We start from the raw sequence: 21,771 nt of genomic DNA, 5'->3' as shown, positions 1-21,771 counted from the left end.
CATAGTGCACCCTCGTATGCAGCGCCATATAACGTCATAAACTGCCCACATAGTGCCATACAGTGCCCCGATACATAGTGCACCCTCGTATACAGCGCCATATAACGTCATATACTGCCCACATAGTGCCATACAGTGCCCAGATACATAGTGCACCCTCGTATACAGCGCCATATAACGTCATATACTGCCCACATAGTGCCATACAGTGCCCCGATACATAGTGCACCCTCGTATACAGCGCCATATAACGTCATATACTGCCCACATAGTGCCATACAGTGCCCAGATACATAGTGCACCCTCGTATACAGCGCCATATAACGTCATATACTGCCCACATAGTGCCATACAGTGCCCAGATACATAGTGCACCCTCGTATACAGCGCCATATAACGTCATATACTGCCCACATAGTGCCATACAGTGCCCAGATACATAGTGCACACTCGTATACAGCGCCATGTAACGTCATATACTGCCCACATAGTGCCATACAGTGCCCTGATACATAGTGCACACTCGTATACAGCGCCATGTAACGTCATATACTGCCCACATAGTGCCATACAGTGCCCCGATACATAGTGCACCCTCGTATACAGCGCCATATAACGTCATATACTGCCCACATAGTGCCATACAGTGCCCAGATACATAGTGCACCCTCGTATACAGCGCCATATAACGTCATATACTGCCCACATAGTGCCATACAGTGCCCCGATACATAGTGCTCACTCGTAAACAGCGCCATATAACGTCATATACTGCCCACATAGTGCCATACAGTGCCCCGATACATAGTGCACCCTCGTATACAGCGCCATATAACGTCATATACTGCCCACATAGTGCCATACAGTGCCCCGATACATAGTGCTCACTCATAAACAGCGCCATATAACGTCATATACTGCCCACATAGTGCCATACAGTGCCCTGATACATAGTGCACACTCGTATACAGCACCATGTAACGTCATATACTGCCCACATAGTGCCATACAGTGCCCTGATACATAGTGCACACTCGTATACAGCGCCATGTAACATCATATACTGCCCACATAGTGCCATACAGTGGCCGGATATATAGTGCACACTCGTAAACAGTGCCATATAACGTCATATACTGCCCACATAGTGCCATACAGTGCCCAGATACATAGTGCACACTCGTAAACAGTGCCATATAACGTCATATACTGCCCACATAGTGCCATACAGTGCCCTGATACATAGTGCACACTCGTATACAGCACCATGTAACGTCATATACTGCCCACATAGTGCCATACAGTGCCCCGATACATAGTGCACCCTCGTATACAGCGCCATATAACGTCATATACTGCCCACATAGTGCCATACAGTGCCCAGATACATAGTGCACCCTCGTATACAGCGCCATATAACGTCATATACTGCCCACATAGTGCCATACAGTGCCCAGATACATAGTGCACCCTCGTATACAGCGCCATATAACGTCATATACTGCCCACATAGTGCCATACAGTGCCCAGATACATAGTGCACACTCGTATACAGCGCCATGTAACGTCATATACTGCCCACATAGTGCCATACAGTGCCCTGATACATAGTGCACACTCGTATACAGCGCCATGTAACGTCATATACTGCCCACATAGTGCCATACAGTGCCCCGATACATAGTGCACCCTCGTATACAGCGCCATATAACGTCATATACTGCCCACATAGTGCCATAAAGTGCCCAGATACATAGTGCACCCTCGTATACAGCGCCATATAACGTCATATACTGCCCACATAGTGCCATACAGTGCCCCGATACATAGTGCTCACTCGTAAACAGCTCCATATAACGTCATATACTGCCCACATAGTGCCATACAGTGCCCCGATACATAGTGCACCCTCGTATACAGCGCCATATAACGTCATATACTGCCCACATAGTGCCATACAGTGCCCCGATACATAGTGCTCACTCGTAAACAGCGCCATATAACGTCATATACTGCCCACATAGTGCCATACAGTGCCCCGATACATAGTGCACCCTCGTATACAGCGCCATATAACGTCATATACTGCCCACATAGTGCCATACAGTGCCCCGATACATAGTGCACCCTCGTATACAGCGACATATAACGTCATATACTGCCCACATAGTGCCATACAGTGCCCGGATACATAGTGCACACTCGTATACAGCGCCATATAACGTCATATGCTGCCCACATAGTGCCATACAGTGCCCGGATACATAGTGCTCACTCGTATACAGCGTCATATAACGTCATATACTGCCCACATAGTGCCATACAGTGCCCGGATACATAGTGCACACTCGTATACAGCGCCATATAACGTCATATACTGCCCACATAGTGCCATACAGTGCCCCGATACATAGTGCTCACTCGTAAACAGCACCATATAACGTCATATACTGCCCACATAGTGCCATACAGTGCCCAGATACATAGTGCACACTCGTAAACAGGGCCATATAACGTCATATACTGCCCACATAGTGCCATACAGTGCCCAGATACATAGTGCACACTCGTATACAGCACCATGTAACGTCATATACTGCCCACATAGTGCCATACAGTGCCCAGATACATAGTGCACAGTCGTAAACAGTGCCATATAACATCATATACTGCCCACATAGTGCCATACAGTGCCCCGATACATAGTGCACCCTCGTATACAGCGCCATATAACGTCATATACTGCCCACATAGTGCCATACAGTGCCCAGATACATAGTGCATACTCGTATACAGCGCCATGTAACGTCATATACTGCCCACATAGTGCCATACAGTGCCCTGATACATAGTGCACACTCGTATACAGCACCATGTAACGTCATATACTGCCCACATAGTGCCATACAGTGCCCCGATACATAGTGCACCCTCGTATACAGCGCCATGTAACGTCATATACTGCCCACATAGTGCCATACAGTGCCCCGATACATAGTGCACCCTCGTATACAGCACCATATAACGTCATATACTGCCCACATAGTGCCGTACAGTGCCCCGATACATAGTGCACACTCGTAAACAGTGCCAAATAACGTCATATACTGCCCACATAGTGCCATACAGTGCCCTGATACATAGTGCACACTCGTATACAGCACCATGTAACGTCATATACTGCCCACATAGTGCCATACAGTGCCCTGATACATAGTGCACACTCGTATACAGCGCCATGTAACGTCAGATACTGCCCACATAGTGCCATACAGTGGCCGGATATATAGTGCACACTCGTATACAGCGTCATATAACGTCATATACTGCCCACATAGTGCCATACAGTGCCCCGATACATAGTGCACCCTCGTATACAGCGCCATATAACGTCATATACTGCCCACATAGTGCCATACAGTGCCCAGATACATAGTGCACACTCGTAAACAGTGCCATATAACGTCATATACTGCCCACATAGTGCCATACAGTGCCCTGATACATAGTGCACCCTCGTATACAGCGCCATATAACGTCATATACTGCCCACATAGTGCCATACAGTGCCCCGATACATAGTGCACCCTCGTATACAGCGCCATATAACGTCATACAGTGCCCTGGTACATAGTGCACACTCGTATACTGCGCCATATAACGTCATATACTGCCCACATAGTGCCATACAGTGCCCCGATACATAGTGCACCCTCGTATACAGCGCCATATAACGTCATATACTGCCCACATAGTGCCATACAGTGCCCGATACATAGTGCACACTTGTAAACAGCGCCATGTAACGTCATATACTGCCCACATAGTGCCATACAGTGCCCCGATAAATAGTGCACCCTCGTATGCAGCGCCATATAACGTCATAAACTGCCCACATAGTGCCATACAGTGCCCCGATACATAGTGCACCCTCGTATACAGCGCCATATAACGTCATATACTGCCCACATAGTGCCATACAGTGCCCAGATACATAGTGCACCCTCGTATACAGCGCCATATAACGTCATATACTGCCCACATAGTGCCATTCATTGCCTGGATATATAGTGCAGCGTTTCCTACATGACCTAAACACGTCAGTAGGTCAAATCTCTGTCCTGTCCTAATAGTTGTTACAATGTATCAGTGCAGGTAAAATTTATCCGTCTGGAGTACCGGATGTTCAGCTGACAGAGGATTGTCTGGACTGGATACAATTGTAACAACCCCTCAGAAGTGTTAGGTCTGTTCAAATACATAAGACTGGATGAGAGAACCTAGAGATTTCCATACAGTATAATATAGGGGGGCCACATTGTCCCAATATACCGCTCCCAAGTAGCACAATAAGGGGAATCTCATGCCACATTTATTGCACATGGACAGTATATGGTATAAAGATCTGATAGGTGAGGAGAGTGGGGGTCCCCTGCACTCCAGAGAGGGAACGAGGGATGGATGATGCAAAAACAGCCGAACATTTCACTAATCCCATAAACTTCAATGGAAAGAGCCGCACGCGCGCACCGCCAGCACTCCACATCGTCTTCTCCTGTCTGGAGTACCGAACCTATCAGACATTGATGATATATATCTACGGGCTATAAATGTCTCAGGTGGAAATACGACTTTGAAGAAGCATTCTGGGTAAAACAGAGGGTCATCGTCTACAAAAATCATTTCACAGTAAATTTTGCACCACAGTTCCCCCATAACAGTGGCAAACATGCATAATCCCTCATAACAGTGGCAGACATATAATCTCCAATAACAGTGCCAGCCACACATAATCCCCTATAACCGTGGCAGACTTACATAAACCCGACATAAGGGTAAGTTCACACGCAAAATACGTCTAAAATTACGGAGCTGTTTTCAGGCGTAAACAGCTCCTGAATTTCAGACGTAAATGCAAGTACTCACGTTTTTCGCGGCGTCCATTACGGACGTAATTGGAGCTGTTCTTCATTGGAGTCAATGAAAAAAACGGCTCCAAAAACGTCCAAAGAAGTGTCCTGCACTTCTTTGACACGGGCGTATTTTTACGCGCCGTCTTTTGACAGCGACGCGTAAAATTAGACTTCATCTGAACAGAACATCGTAAAACCCATTGATAGTAATGGACAGATGTTTGCAGACGTGATGGCGCCGTCTTTTCTATTCGAGGCGTAAAATGCCTGAATTACGTCTGAAAATAGGCCGTGTGAACATACCCTGACAGTGCCAGACACATATAATCCCCCATAACAGTGCCAGACACATAATCCCCCATAACAGTGCCAGCCACATAATCCCCCATAACAGTGCCAGCCACATAATCCCCCATAACAGTGCCAGACACATAATCCCCTATAACAGTGCCAGCCACGCATAGTTCTCCATAACAGTGTCAGCCACATAATCCCCTATAACAGTGCCAGCCACATAATCCCCTATAACAGTGCCAGACACATAATCCCCCATAACAGTGCCAGACACATAATCCCCCATAACAGTGCCATACACATAATCCCCCATAACAGTGCCAGACACATAATCCCCCATAACAGTGCCAGACACATAATCCCCCATAACAGTGCCAGACACATAATCCCCTATAACAGTGCCAGCCACGCATAGTTCTCCATAACAGTGTCAGCCACATAATCCCCTATAACAGTGCCAGCCACATAATCCCCTATAACAGTGCCAGACACATAATCCCCCATAACAGTGCCAGACACATAATCCCCCATAACAGTGCCAGACACATAATCCCCTATAACAGCGCCAGCCACGCATAGTTCTCCATAACAGTGTCAGCCACATAATCCCCTATAACAGTGCCAGCCACATAATCCCCTATAACAGTGCCAGCCACATAATCCCCTATAACAGTGCCAGCCACGCATAGTCCTCCATAACAGTGTCAGCCACGCATAATCCCCTATAACAGTGCCAGCCACATAATCCCCTATAACAGTGCCAGCCACATAATCCCCTATAACAGTGCCAGCCATGCATAGTCCCCCATAACAGTGTCAACCACATAATCCCCTATAACCGTGCCAGCCACATAATCCCCTATAACAGTGCCAGCCACATAATCCCCTATAACAGTGCCAGCCACGCATAGTCCTCCATAACAGTGTCAGCCACGCATAATCCCCTATAACAGTGCCAGCCACATAATCCCCTATAACAGTGCCAGCCACATAATCCCCTATAACAGTGCCAGCCATGCATAGTCCCCCATAAGTGTCAACCACATAATCCCCTATAACAGTGCCAGCCACATAATCCCCTATAACAGTGCCAGCCACATAATCCCCTATAACAGTGCCAGACACATAATCCCCCATAACAGTGTCAGCCACATAATCCCCTATAACAGTGCCAGCCACATAATCCCCTATAACAGTGCCAGCCACGCATAGTCCTCCATAACAGTGTCAGCCACGCATAATCCCCTATAACAGTGGCAGCCACATAATCCCCTATAACAGTGCCAGCCACATAATCCCCTATAACAGTGCCAGCCACATAATCCCCTATAACAGTGCCAGCCATGCATAGTCCCCCATAACAGTGTCAGCCACATAATCCCCTATAACAGTGCCAGCCACATAATCCCCTATAACAGTGCCAGACACATAATCCCCCATAACAGTGTCAGCCACATAATCCCCTATAACAGTGCCAGCCACATAATCCCCTATAACAGTGCCAGCCACATATAATCCCCTATAACAGTGCCAGCCACGCATAGTCCTCCATAACAGTGCCAGCCACGCATAGTCCTCCATAACAGTGCCAGCCATGCATAATCCCCCATAACAGTGCCAGCCATGCATAATCCCCCATAACAGTGCCAAACACGCATTATTCCCCATACTAGTGCCAGCCACGCCTAATCCTCCATAACAGTGGCAGCCACGCAGTACCTCCCATCAGTAGGATGCGTCTATCAAATGAGGAATCAGGACACAGTAAAATGCATGCGGTTTTGCTGTGCGTTTTTTTCCCCCGCACACTAGCGCAGTGTAGGACTTCAGCCATAGTAAATATGGTGACCCAATTCCAAAGCTAAGCTCAATAAACCAAACAGATTTCCAGACTCCTCCCCCTGATGAGGCCCCTCCCCCTCATTCTATATGTCGCCGTCACCTGATCATCTATTTCTCACTAGTGTTTTAGTTGCTTGTAGTTTATAATCTTCCTCTATGTTCTGACTTCCTGCCGAGCTTCTGCTTTTACACAGCATTCAATAAGAACAATCAGAGCTGCAGTGTAAAGCATGGGGGAGGGATAGAGAAACAGCCTGAGTTTCTGAAGAGATAGGAGATGGATTTTACACTACATCAGACTCCAGGAGACAATGAAGCTAAACTGGAATCACTGATCATAGTAGTGTCCTAATAGAGCAGAGCTGCAGTGTAAAGCATAGGGAGGGACAGAACAGTCTCACTGATCATAGCTCTGTCTCACGTACCCCCAACAGGTCATGTTTTTGTGATTTCCTTCGTTGCCCGGCTGATATATTTATGGCCAGTGAATCAGGAGTTTCCAGGGTAGGGGCCGCACGCACACGGGCGTTTCCATTTTTACTTATAATACGGTGCAGAAAACGGAACCATATTGCGACCACTAAGTCCTGAGCGGGTTTCTTTTTTTGCAGATGGAGTTTTCCTCTTGAAGCACTGAATTCTGCTCTACTATGTTCATTGTCCTGTATTTGCAGGCGAGCTGACGGCGGTGACATCATGCAGGATGGATCGGACGGACGCGTCAGCGCGGCTGTGCTGGGGAGGTCGCTGAGTGAACCCGCGCGCTTCGCCTACGCTGGACTGTGCGGCCTGTCACTGGCTCAGCTGTACCCGGAGAGAGGACAGAGGTAATTCCTGCGTCATTTCCGTGGTGTTTCCATTCACTGCCTGTCCGTTTTTTCTCTATGGTCATCATCGGCCGTTTTCTCTCTGTACAGGGAGTTCTGCAGGAAGTTTGTGGGGGACTTGGTGCAATGGCTGGACCTCTCCCCATCAGTTATTCCCGCCATGGAGGCGTTCGCCAGCGGTCTGGGCGGAGAAGGAACGGACACGTTCACTCATGTTCTCCTGGAAGATTCTGTCATGAAGACCAACCCAACCGTAATCACTCAGGTAACAGAGTGGCGGTCACCCCCCCCCCCCCCCCCGCAGTGAAGTGTACAGATGTCATCCATTCCCATGTCAATAAAGCTTATTGTATTATGACAAGTTCTGTCAATTTCTGCGTTTCAATTCCTCACCATTTCAAGATCTCTGCTTGCTGTGTGAGAACAATCAGAATAGATTATCAGTATCTGTTATTGTTATGTGCAAAGGAGTAATACAATCCCTTCCAACCTAGAGATCTCTGCTTTCTGTCAGTGAAGGAGAACATTTTTGTACACATCCAGCTCCCTGCTCACACAGCAGAGGGTTTGCTGCAATGTATTCATTTTAGATAATTCTCTGTGAACTGAACAGCTTGGACTCCAGACTTACACTGATGCATTGTAGTCCAGCAACTATGTGGGAACTAGGTCTGGATAGGGTTTTAGCCCCTGGATGTAAAGGATAATGTTCACATTCACTGACAGCAAGCAAATATTTTTTAAATGGCGTGGAATTGGAACAAAAATTATACAATCATTATATAATGATTAAGCTGCATACTTCTAGGTGTCGTGCCCCTCTGGCTTTTCGCTTGGAGAACCCTGTATGTCCAAAGATCTCCAAGTCACTGTTGAAGGAGCGTACCGGACCCCTTCACCCTAGCGATCAGTGACCGTCCCCACCCATGGCCCCCATAATGTGTCCGTATGATATGGAGTCCCCATGGATTGCAGCTACAGATGTTACTGAGGATTTCCAGACGTCGTCTTATTACCACCTCAATTCACTGGGTGACAACCAATATGGAGGCCGTCATGGCAGCCGCCAGTGGTGGTCACACAGCACCCGGGTACTTGGAAACAGCTGAGAATATTTCAAGATTTCAGGGACTGCTTCTTATTACATATGACGACTCTTTCCTTCTGTTGTAACGATGTCTCATATATTTTATATTTCAGGATCTGGTGTCTTTCTGCCTGCAGGATGGTAAGTTCTGATAACGATGATGATTGTGATGATGATGATGATGGTGGTGATGGCGGTGATGATGATGATAATGATGGCGGTGATGATGATGGTGGTGATGATGGTGGTAATGATGGCGGTGATGATGATGATGGTGGTGATGATGGTGGAAATTATGATGATGGTGATGATGATGATGGTGATGATGATGGTGATGATGATGGTGATGATGGTGATGATGGTGTTGATGATGGTGATGATGATGGTGATGATGGTGATGATGGTGGTGATGATGGTGATGATGGTGATGGTGGTGATGATGATGGTGATGATGGTGGTGATGATGGTGATGATGATGATGATGATGGTGGTGATGATGGTGATGATGATGATGATGATGATGTGATGATGATAATGATGATAGTGATGATGGTGATGATGATAATGGTGATGATGATAATGATAATGATGATGATGGTGGTGATGGTGATGATGATGATGGTGATGATGATAATGATGATAATGATGGTGATGATGATGGTGGTGATGATGATAGTGATGATGATGATGATGATGATGATGATAAGGATGGTGATGATAATGATGGTGATGATGATGGTGATGATGATGATAGTGATGGTGGTGATGATGATGATGATGATGATGATGATAAGGATGGTGATGATAATAATGATGGTGATGATAATGATGGTGATGATGATGATGGTGATGATGATGATGATGGTGATGATGATGATGGTGATGATGATGATGGTGATGATGATAATGATGATGATGGTGGTGATGATGATAATGATGGTGGTGATGATAGTGATGGTGGTGATGATAGTGATGGTGGTGATGATGATGATGGTGGTGATGATGATGATGATGATGGTGGTGATGATGATGATAATGATAGTGATGGTGTTGGTGATGATGGTGATGATGATGATGATAGTGATGGTGATGGTGATGATGATAATGATGGTGATGATGATGGTAGTGATGATGATAGTGATGATGGTGATGATGATGATGATGGTGATGATGATAAGGATGGTGATGATAATAATGATGGTGGTGATGATGATGATGATGATGGTGATGATGATGGTGATGATGATGATAGTGATGGTGGTGATGATGATGGTGATGATGATAAGGATGGTGATGATAATAATGATGATGATGATGATGATGATAGTGATGATGATGATGATGATGATGATAAGCATGGTGATGGTGATAATGATAGTGATGATAGTGATGATGGTGATGATGGTGATGGTGATAATGATAGTGATGATAATGATAGTGATGGTGTTGATGGTGGTGATGATAATGATGATGATGATGGTGATGATGATAATGATGATAGTGATGATGATAATGATGGTGGTGATGATGATGATGATGGTGGTGATGATGGTGATGGTGATAATGATAGTGATGATGATAATGATGGTGGTGATGATGATGATGATAGTGATGATGATAGTGATGGTGATGATAATATTCAGACAATAGGCTGACGACAATGTCATTGTTATAACTGAACCTCTGTATACCCTGGTGATGAGCCCCTGACGTCACCGCGCGGTAATTTGCGGCGCATTGTAAATCTCGTCGCTGACAGACACCGGTTGTTACATTGCAGATTGTGGGATTTAAATGCTAATTCCAAATTCCATCTGTTTTTATTTGATGAAACTGCAGCCGGGGAGATCGTTCTGTTTTATGTTTCCCTATAAAATGAGCCGCAGCCGACGTGACGGACCAGAAGCTCGTCAGGGATTGGTTCTTCCAGCTTTAGGTCGTCATTAAAAAGATTCCTCCCATATCTAGAAGGTTTTCATAAGACAAATCTGCACGATATCGAGAACTGGATCTTTAGCTTCACGGCCCTTGAGTTACATCATGTCAAGTATTGCAGCTCAGCTTCATTATAGTAAATAGGGCTGAGCTGCAATACCATACACAACCTGTGGACAGATGTGGTGCTGTTTTACAAAAACTGCCGCCATATATATATGTTTTCGTATCCAGGACCAACCCCTTTTCATATTGCCTAATAGGGGATTTGGATGTCATAGAGAGGATCCCTTATTCGAGACCCCCCCTCTATAACTCAGGGACCGCCTCGCAAATAGTGTCTCTCGCTCTTGTGATCCTGTCCTTGTATCACATGACTGGACATTCATTTTAATGGGCCGCATGTAATACTACATTTTCCCTATGGTGGGCGCTGCAGGGCTTTAGTCACACCGCAACATTTTCGGCCACTTTTCGACTTATCGGAAAACAGCGCCAGTTTGATGCTCGTTGTCCATCGCGCGGCTTGTAAATAATCTCTATGTATGTGCAGGGTACTACGACGCCCGGAGCCGAGTACTAATCTCCCACGTCTCCTGGCTGCTGCGTGTCCCCCCGGAAACCATGGAACTGAGTGAGGACTCCATGATGCAGAGTCTGAAGAAATACACAGAGGAGCCATCAGAGTAAGCAGAGTTAGAACAGCTACATCACACCGAGACACTATTCATTAAAGGGCCATACACTGCAAATATCTGCAATAATCAGCCAGTAACCCCCACTCTCCACGATCACCACAACAAATTTCCATCAGTCGGAAGAAATCTTTTTACTTATATACATATAGCAATAATAGATACAGCTGATCTATTCCGACTGTTCACTGACGGCAAGCAGAGATCTTGAAAATGGCGAGGAATTGAAACACTAACTATATTAGAAAGTTGCAGAGCTGTTTTAGCAGTATCTCTGGATGTTGATTTTACAGCATTAACCCCATCAGTGCTGTATAAGAGCAGCCCCCGCACATGTCTGGGTAGATGATGTCATTCCCCGGCCTGTCTTACACCCTTCACCTATAGGGTGATCGTCTCTTTATATCACTGTTTACATCGCCACGTGTAGCGTGTGACATTGACAACCAGCATTAAGGATCCTACATACAGTCCCCTTACCTGTGGAGCTTACAATCTATTTTATCTCCCCCTGGTACAGTCCACCATGCTGAGGTTACATTGTTACGGACAGGGTTGTAAGGATTTTATGTAAATGTAGTCTAACCAATGTATAATGAAGAGATCTGCAACTTTATAATAGACATTACGATGCAATTCCGCACCATTTTCAAGAACCCTGCTTGCTCTCAGTGAATGGTAACATTCTTGTTTACATCTTGGGGTTGAGAATTGGTATAGACCAAACACTTCTCACAGGTGAGGGTTTGTTAAATTTGTATCCAGTCTAGACAATCTGCTGTGAGCTAAATATATCAGCAGCACAAATCTCTCTTCTGTTCTGATTGTTTGTTACAATGTATCAGTGTGGGTAAAATGTATCAGTCTGCAGACCAGAGAGAAGAATGTACACTGGCTACAATTGTGGCAAACCCCCAGGTTGTGAGAAGTATTAGGTTTGTACAGGTTTTAAGCATTCGCTGACTGCAAGCAGAGATCTTGAAAGAGGTGTGGAATTGAAACACCATGTATATTAGAAAATTGCAAACATTTTTATTATCCAATGATTGCACTTTATTCACATAAGACTGTACGAGCCTTTTACAGGAATTCCCCCCGGATTCTATAGATGATGTCTGTAGGAAATCGGTCCCAAGCCGAGGAATAACATCCCCGTATCTGTTGTCTCTGCCATTAGGGACTGGGACTGTCATAAAATCTATTGAGCTGAATGATTATTTATGGTGACACGACGGTGAGATAAATCCCTGAATGTTCTCAGAGCCGGGACCTGTAGTACGGACATTAGATACTGACACCCCAAAAAATGCCCAAGACTGAGGAACGACAGACAGATCCACAGCCCGATCACAGGAGGTTTACAGGACAGACACGACTATGCGACCTCGTGACCACGCGTCTACACGACTAGACGACCAGACGACTACACGACCAGACGACTACACGACCAGACAACCACACGACCAGATAACTACACCACCAGACGACTAGACGACCAGACGACTAGACGACCAGACGACTACACGACCAGACGACCAGACGACTAGACGACCTGCACGACCAGACGACTACACGACCAGACGACCAGACGACTACACGACCAGACGACTACACGACCCGACGACTAGACGACCAGACGACTAGACGACCAGACGACTAGACGACCAGACGACTGCACGACCAGACGACTACACGACCAGACGACTACACGACCAGACGACCAGACGACTACACGACCAGACGACTACACGACCAGACGACTACACGACCAGACGACCAGACGACTAGACGACCTGACGACTGCACGACCAGACGACTACACGACCAGACGACTACACGACCAGACGACTACACGACCCGACGACTACACGAATACACGACTAGACGACTACATGACCAGACGACCAGACGACTACATGAATACAGGACTAGACGACTACATGACCAGACGACTACATGACCAGACGACTACACGACCAGACGACTACACGACCAGACGACTACACGACCAGACGACTACACGACCAGACGACTACACGACCAGACGACTACACGACCAGAAGACTACACGACCAGAAGACTACACGACCAGAAGACTACACGACCAGAAGACTACACGACCAGACGACTACACGACCAGACGACTACACGACCAGATGACCAGATGACCAGACGACTAGATGACCAGACGACCACACGACTACACGACCACACGACTACACGACCAGACGACTACACGACCAGACGACTACACGACCAGACGACTACACGACCAGACGACTACACGACCAGACGACTACACGACCAGACGACCACACGACCAGACGACCACACGACCAGACGACCACACGACCAGACGACCAGACGACTACACGAATACACGACTAGACGACTACATGACCAGACGACCAGACGACTACACGAATACAGGACTAGACGACTACATGACCAGACGACTACACGACCAGACGACTACACGACCAGACGACTACACGACCAGACGACTACACGACCAGACGACTACACGACCAGACGACTACACGACCAGACGACTACACGACCAGACGACTACACGAATACACGACCAGACGACTACACGACCAGACGACTACATGAATACACGACCAGACGACTACACGACCAGACGACTACATGAATACACGACCAGACGACTACACGACCAGACGACTACACGACCAGACGACTACACGAATACACGACCAGACGACTACACGACCAGACGACTACACGACCAGACGACTACATGACCAGACGACTACATGACCAGACGACTACATGACCAGACGACTACATGACCAGACGACTACATGACCAGACGACTACATGACCAGACGACTACATGACCAGACGACTACATGACCAGACGACTACATGACCAGACGACTACATGACCAGACGACTACATGACCAGACGACTACATGACCAGACGACTACATGACCAGACGACTACATGACCAGACGACTAGACGACTACACGACCAGACGACTACACGACCAGACGACTACACGACCAGACGACTACACGACCAGACGACTACACGACCAGACGACTACACGAATACACGACCAGACGACTACACGACCAGACGACTACACGAATACACGACTACACGAATACACGACTACACGAATACACGACCAGACGACTACACGACCAGACGACTACACGACCAGACGACTACACGAATACACGACCAGATGACTACATGACCAGACGACTACATGACCAGACGACTACACAACCAGACGACTACACGAATACACGACCAGACGACTACATGACCAGACGACTACATGACCAGACGACTACATGACCAGACGACTACATGACCAGACGACTACACGACCAGACGACTACAAGACCAGACGACTACACGAATACACGACCAGACGACTACATGACCAGACGACTACATGACCAGACGACTACATGACCAGACGACTACACGACCAGACGACTACATGACCAGACGACTACACGACCAGACGACTACACGACCAGACGACTACACGACCAGACGACTACACGACCAGACGACTACACGACCAGACGACTACACGACCAGACGACTACACGACCAGACGACTACACGACCAGACGACTACACGTGACCTTCATACCGATCAGATCGTGTTCTAGAATTATTACTGTTCTCTTATAATGTCCCTCAGTAACGTTGTCTTTACTCTTTGTTCTGCCACTCAAGGAGCCGCCACCCAGGTACGATGTTTTATTTCTTCACCTTTTTTTGTGTCTATGTCAAGTCAGATATGAAGACTCTTCTACCCTTACACATCCATATATTTGTACATAGGGGGCAGTATTATAGTAGTTACATTCAGTTTTGTACTTCTATTCACTTCTATAGGAGTTACGAATACAACGTAGCTTAGCTAGAAAAGATGACGAGGGCCCCGTTCTAGAGATGGGACCCGCATGTATCTGACACTTACGCCATAATTAACCCATTTAATTAGTCCTCGGTGTCCTTCTTCTGGAATGTCCATAATCTTTACCCCATTACATACAGTACGTGTAGTAGATGCTGTACTTGATATAGGGGTTTGGATTTTGTAGACTCCCTTCCCCTCCCCCATGAGTTCTTTGCTTGTAATAATAGCCGCCATTATTATCTGACGTCGTGACTGTGGATGTGCTTAGAAGTTCTTCGCCACTCCAGCAGTGTATGGGTTAAACAAGCTTTTCCCTGGAAAGTTCTTGGGAAAGCTGAATAAGAACCAATATTGCCGCCATTATGTCGCTACACTTTGGTACGGTGGCCATATTTGCCCGGTCATGTAATAATACATCTCCCGCTCTCTTATCACGGTAGATATAACATTCAGGACTGTCGGAAAGCTGGGTGACATCCAATGTAAGAGCCGTAATTGCCTTGCTGACCAATAGATATAAACGGTCACCTTCTGATGTCCCGCAGCCCCGCCCCCTGGAATGATGTTTCATCCCATGTGACCGCTGCAGCCTGTGATTGGATCAAGCGGTCACATGGGATGAAACGTCATCCCAGGAGGCCGGCCTGGACGAAGAAGAACAGAATTCTTGGTAAGTATAAGATTTTTATTTTTTTTCTGCGTTTCGATTTTTGCGGCAAAATCGTGGCTTTTCTGCCGCAAATATCGCAACATCTGCTATTTGTTGCGGGTTTTACCTCCACATTGAATTCAATAGGGAAAATCCGCTATATTTGCGTTACGTGTGAACTGACCCTTAAAGCGACGACGCGTTGTATTTCAGGTCAGAGCAGGCGTCTCGCAGGAAGAAGGAAACTCGGAAGAAGATGAAGAGATATCTGCTCATAGGCCTGGCCACTGTTGGTGGCGGGACGGTTATAGGTGAGGGTCTTGGCGTAAGGCTCCGCTCGGCCGCCATGTGAACTGGTTACCTCAGGTGACGTCTCTGATCTGCTGTACTTCTAATAACAGGCCTGACAGGAGGACTCGCCGCTCCGTTCGTAGCCGCCGGAGCCGCCACAATCATCGGCAGCGCTGGGGCTGCAGTTCTGGGGTCCACTGCCGGCATCGCTATCATGGCGTCTCTCTTCGGAGCAGCTGGAGCTGGGTTGACAGGTTAGTGCCACTCATAAAACACCAGAATCATAGTCAAGGAAGATTTTACAATCATTAAAGGGGTAGTACAGGATTAGATACACATGGCTGTTTTTTGGTTTTTTTCAGAAGTAGCGCCACACCTAACCACAGGTTGTGTCTGGTATTGCAGTTCAGCCACATTAATGTTACTGGGGCTGTGCTGCAATACCACCCACAATCTGTGTAGGATCGGTCATATTATAGGAATATCTCGGGATTGTTTTTTGTGCCAGCTGCGTTATATATCTGATTCTTACAAGATGGCGTCCTCCGTGTCTCAGGTTATAAGATGAAAAAACGCGTTGGAGCCATAGAAGAGTTTGAGTTTTTACCGCTGACCGGTGGGTGTCAGCTCCACATATGCATCGCCATCACTGGGTGGCTCTCCACTGGAAAATACGGTGAGAGTTTTATACTTGATGTTACTGTAGTATTTGGGTGAGGTAGGTGGACTCCATATAATGTGGGAATATCTTGTTTAGGGAGTTTTGCCGCCCCGTGGCAGAGTCTGCTGCACTCTACTGAACAATACTGCCTGGCGTGGGAGTCTAAATACCTCATGGAGCTCGGAAACGCACTGGATACCTTACTGAACGGCCTGGTGAATATGATGGCACAGGAAGCCCTGAAATATACCATCCTGTCAGGTAGGTGCACACTGTCTCTGGCTGGCCATGTAAATTGAGACAATAGAGTCACTTTTACATGATCCGGAGTTATATCCTGTATTATACTCCAGAGCTGCACTCACTATTCTGCTGATGGAGTCACTGTGTACATACATTACATTACTTATCCTGTACTGATCCTGAGTTACATCCTGCATTATACTCCAGAGCTGCACTCACTATTCTGCTGGTGGTCACTGTGTACATACATTACATTACTTATCCTGTACTGATCCTGAGTTATATCCTGTATTATACTCCAGAGCAGCACTCACTATTCTGCTGGTGGAGTCACTGTGTACATACATTACATTACTTATCCTGTACGGATCCTGAGTTACATCCTGTATTATACTCCAGAGCTGCACTCGCTATTCTGCTGGTGGAGTCACTGTGTACATACATTACATTACTTATCCTGTACTGATCCTGAGTTACATCCTGTATTATACTCCAGAGCTGCACTCACTATTCTGCTGGTGGTCACTGTGTACATACATTACATTACTTATCCTGTACTGATCCTGAGTTATATCCTGTATTATACTCCAGAGCAGCACTCACTATTCTGCTGGTGGAGTCACTGTGTACATACATTACATTACTTATCCTGTACGGATCCTGAGTTATATCCTGTATTATACTCCAGAGCTGCACTCGCTATTCTGCTGGTGGAGTCACTGTGTACATACATTACTTATCCTGTACTGATCCGGAGTTACATCCTGTATTATACTCTAGTGCGGCACTCACTATTCTGCTGCTGGAGTCACTGTGTACATACATTACATTACTTATCCTGTACTGATCCTGAGTTACATCCTGTATTATACTCCAGAGCTGCACTCACTATTCTGCTGGTGGAGTCACTGTGTACATACATTACATTACTTATCCTGTACTGATCCTGAGTTACATCCTGTATTATACTCCAGAGCTGTACTCACTATTCTGCTGATGGAGTCACTGTGTACATACATTACTTATCCTGTACTGATCCTGAGTTACATCCTGCATTATACTCCAGAGCTGCACTCACTATTCTGCTGGTGGTCACTGTGTACATACATTACATTACTTATCCTGTACTGATCCTGAGTTATATCCTGTATTATACTCCAGAGCAGCACTCACTATTCTGCTGGTGGAGTCACTGTGTACATACATTACATTACTTATCCTGTACGGATCCTGAGTTATATCCTGTATCTCTTTATTTTATATAAATTTACAAAACATAAACTGAAAAACAAATACATAACTAATTCCATATAACTAAAAAGTCACAACCCAATTCTTATAAACAAATTTTCTTATATACATCTCTGTATATGAGAAGAGAAAACTATACCAGACCCGGCCACATACACCCCACTCTTATATACTTACATCTACACTTCATCCGAAACTAAACAATAACTAGAATATATACAAACATCATATAAACGTAATCCAAAGTACTAACAGAAAATCCCCCGACCCGCGTCAACCAAGGGCCTAAAGAAACAACATAATAATGATGATAATAATAATAAAACAACAACATAATAATAATAAAATAATAATAATAATAACCCCAAAAATCCAAAATATAATAATACTAATCCCAATTTTTTTTTTTTTTTTTTTTATCCTTTTTTTATCCTTTTTTTTTTTTATATATATATATTTTTTAAACACACTATACACATCCTGACTTTCCCTAACCTTACCCTTCTTACCTAAACTCCACCACCCCAGCCAGCATCTCGCCTCATGTCCTCTCACGTCCGCATAGTCCAGATGCTGGCCCCAACCACCACACCCAACACCCCAGCCCAGCCCCCCGCCCCATGTCCTCCCATGTCCGCATAGTCCGGGGCTGGGTCAGGCAAACCCCCCCCCCCCCGACCCCCTCCCAACCTATCTATTAACCCCCTTAAGTCTATCCCTATTCTAACAACATTTCTACATTATAATACAATACACGTCACCAACTTGTCCAAATACCAAACCATATACAAAATACACCGTACCCGAAAGCACCAAGTTCGGTCGCTTGTAAACCTTTTTCCTGCCATTTCAATCCTAAACAAAACAAAAATCTTCCAGTGCTTACCTAGCCCATCACCAGATAGAGAGAAGGGAAAGCCCCCCCCAGCTCCCCCCCAGAGGCCAAGGTACCACGTCCACCGCTGCACCCTCCCTATCGCTTGCCCTATCTCCTTACCCTATTACTATCCCTTTCTTGACCCTATTGAAAGCTGACCCTATGCTGACCCTCACCTTTCCCTTATTCCGAGTCCTATCGCTATATTTTTTATTGGTGCCTCAGCGGAACGCAGACCCCCACCTCCAGTTGAGCACCGGTGACGACTCCCCCTCCCTCATGAAGGCAGACACATTAAGGCACCCAAAAGGAAAAGCCCCTCCAAAGACGAGAGGCTTTGGATGCTCCCAATCTGCCAACCTCCAAAGAATGCACCTTCACCAGGTCACCCATGATATTGCTAACAACCTCATCCACTAGGAGGATTTTCTTCTGGGTAGAAACTAGACATCGTGCATTCCACATAAAGTGCCTGACCACTATACTGACTAGAAACAAGGTGCAATGGTCCCTACCACCGAGGTCTCCGAACACTCCATAGGCCCACCCAGCATAGGAGAGGCTGGTTAGGCCTGGCCAACCAATGGAGGCTCCCACCCTTTTGTATACCTCTGTATTGAAAGGGCAATGAAGCAGGAAATGCTCCATGCTTTCCAGCACTCCGCCACACTCCTCCCGGGGGCAATCCCGATCATCAGAGCTTCTGCACTTTAGATTGTCCCTCACATACAGTCTCCCATGGAAGCAACGCCAAGCCAGATCCCAAAACTTCTGGGGAATCCTCGCTGAATTTAAAAGTTTTAATCCCACCCCGAGGTCACTACTTGGGCAGTCTTTGAGCGCCAGGGGCTTCTGGAAGTGGGTCATCAGGACCCTCCTGTCAAGAAATTTTCTCGACATGGTCCTGATCTCCCACACCTCCAGACCCCACCGGCGAACAATCTTCAGCACCAGGGTGGCATAAGCCGGGAGATGTCCGTGAGGTGTACGCAGGTCTTTCACTTGCCCTCCTCTCTCCCATTCCTGGAAGAAAGGCCGAAACCACCCCCTGCAGGAGGATATCCACCAAGGAGCCCTCTCTTGCCAGAGGTTTGCCAGGTTGATCTTAACAAAGGTGTTCACTAGGAACACCACCGGGTTAACCATACCTAACCCGCCTAGTGTCCTTGGTAGGTAAGTAACCTCCCTCTTGATTAGGTTGAGCCTGTTCCCCCATAACAGCTGGAAGAACAGGCTATAGACCCGAGTCCAGAGAGGTTCTGGCAAGATGCACACACTGCCCAGGTAAAGCAACATGGGCACCAGGTAGGCCTTGGCCAAGTGAACCCTTTCCCTCAGGGTTAAGGACCAACCCTTCCATTGGTCGACCTTCTGGGCAACTAGATTCAGCCTATCCTCCCAGTTCTTCTTGGGGTAATCACCCGGGCCAAATTCGACTCCTAAGATCTTAGCAGACCCCTGAGGCTCTGGAAGGGTGTCCGGGAGATCAAAACCAGGATCTCCTCCTCCCAGCCAGAGACTTTTGCACTTATCCCGGTTGATCTTGGACCCAGATGCCAATGAGTAACGCTCCACTTCCGACATCACCCACTCTGCCTCCCCTCTCGAGGAGACAAAAATGGAGACGTCGTCTGCGTACGCAACCACCCTCTGAGTGGCCTCCGGCCCCTCCAGGCCGGCCCCGACTCCCGCCAATGGCCCACGATCGATCCTTTTAAGAAAAGGATCAATTGCGAACGCATATAGCAAAGGGCTCAAGGGACAACCCTGGCGGACACCAGACCCAACCTCAAAGGGGGTTCCAACCCAACCGTTCACCAGCGCAAAAGTCTCAGCCCCAGTGTATAAGGTCTGTAGCCAATTGACAAACCCCCCCGGTAGGCCGTACCTCAGAAGGACCGACCAGAGGTACTCGTGGTCCACCCGGTCAAAAGCCTTGGCCTGGTCCAAGGACAGGATGTACCCCTCCCACCGACCAGAATTTCCCTGCTCCACTGCCTCTCTGACACTGAGGACAGCACTAAATGTGCTGCGGCCTGGAACAGAGCAATGCTGGACCGGCGAAAGGAGCCGGGATGCAAACTTCACCAGCCGATTAAACAGCACCTTTGCGAGAACCTTTCTGTCCGTATTGAGCAGCGCTATGGGACGCCAATTCTCAATACGGGTCGAGTCTTTACCCTTCGATAAAACGATCAAGGCCGACCTCCTCATTGACATTGGCAAAGTACCCGAGGAAAGGCACTCATTAAACACCTCAGTCAAGAGGGGAACTAGGGTTCCTTTAAAA

General features: G+C 46.9%; 1 protein-coding gene across 2 annotated transcripts in view; it reads left to right on the top strand.

Moving 5' to 3' along the window:
* The window catches only part of TMCO4 (transmembrane and coiled-coil domains 4), a 92,907-nt gene that overhangs the window by 19,252 nt on the left and 51,884 nt on the right, over positions 1–21,771 (top strand). For both annotated transcript variants that reach the window (XM_075840473.1, XM_075840470.1), the window contains exons 2-9: positions 7,724–7,876; positions 7,967–8,141; positions 9,077–9,104; positions 11,452–11,584; positions 16,372–16,469; positions 16,560–16,703; positions 17,006–17,125; positions 17,207–17,371. In XM_075840473.1, the coding sequence (XP_075696588.1) occupies positions 7,746–7,876; positions 7,967–8,141; positions 9,077–9,104; positions 11,452–11,584; positions 16,372–16,469; positions 16,560–16,703; positions 17,006–17,125; positions 17,207–17,371 (994 nt within the window). In that variant the 5' untranslated portion in view covers positions 7,724–7,745. The remainder of the gene's footprint in view (positions 1–7,723; positions 7,877–7,966; positions 8,142–9,076; positions 9,105–11,451; positions 11,585–16,371; positions 16,470–16,559; positions 16,704–17,005; positions 17,126–17,206; positions 17,372–21,771) is intronic.

This window comes from Rhinoderma darwinii, chromosome 10 (genome assembly GCF_050947455.1).
Source record: "Rhinoderma darwinii isolate aRhiDar2 chromosome 10, aRhiDar2.hap1, whole genome shotgun sequence".
In the NCBI taxonomy this organism is placed as follows: domain Eukaryota; kingdom Metazoa; phylum Chordata; class Amphibia; order Anura; family Rhinodermatidae; genus Rhinoderma; species Rhinoderma darwinii.
Note: the sequence above shows the minus strand (reverse complement) of the source record. Positions and strands in the feature narration are given on the sequence as shown.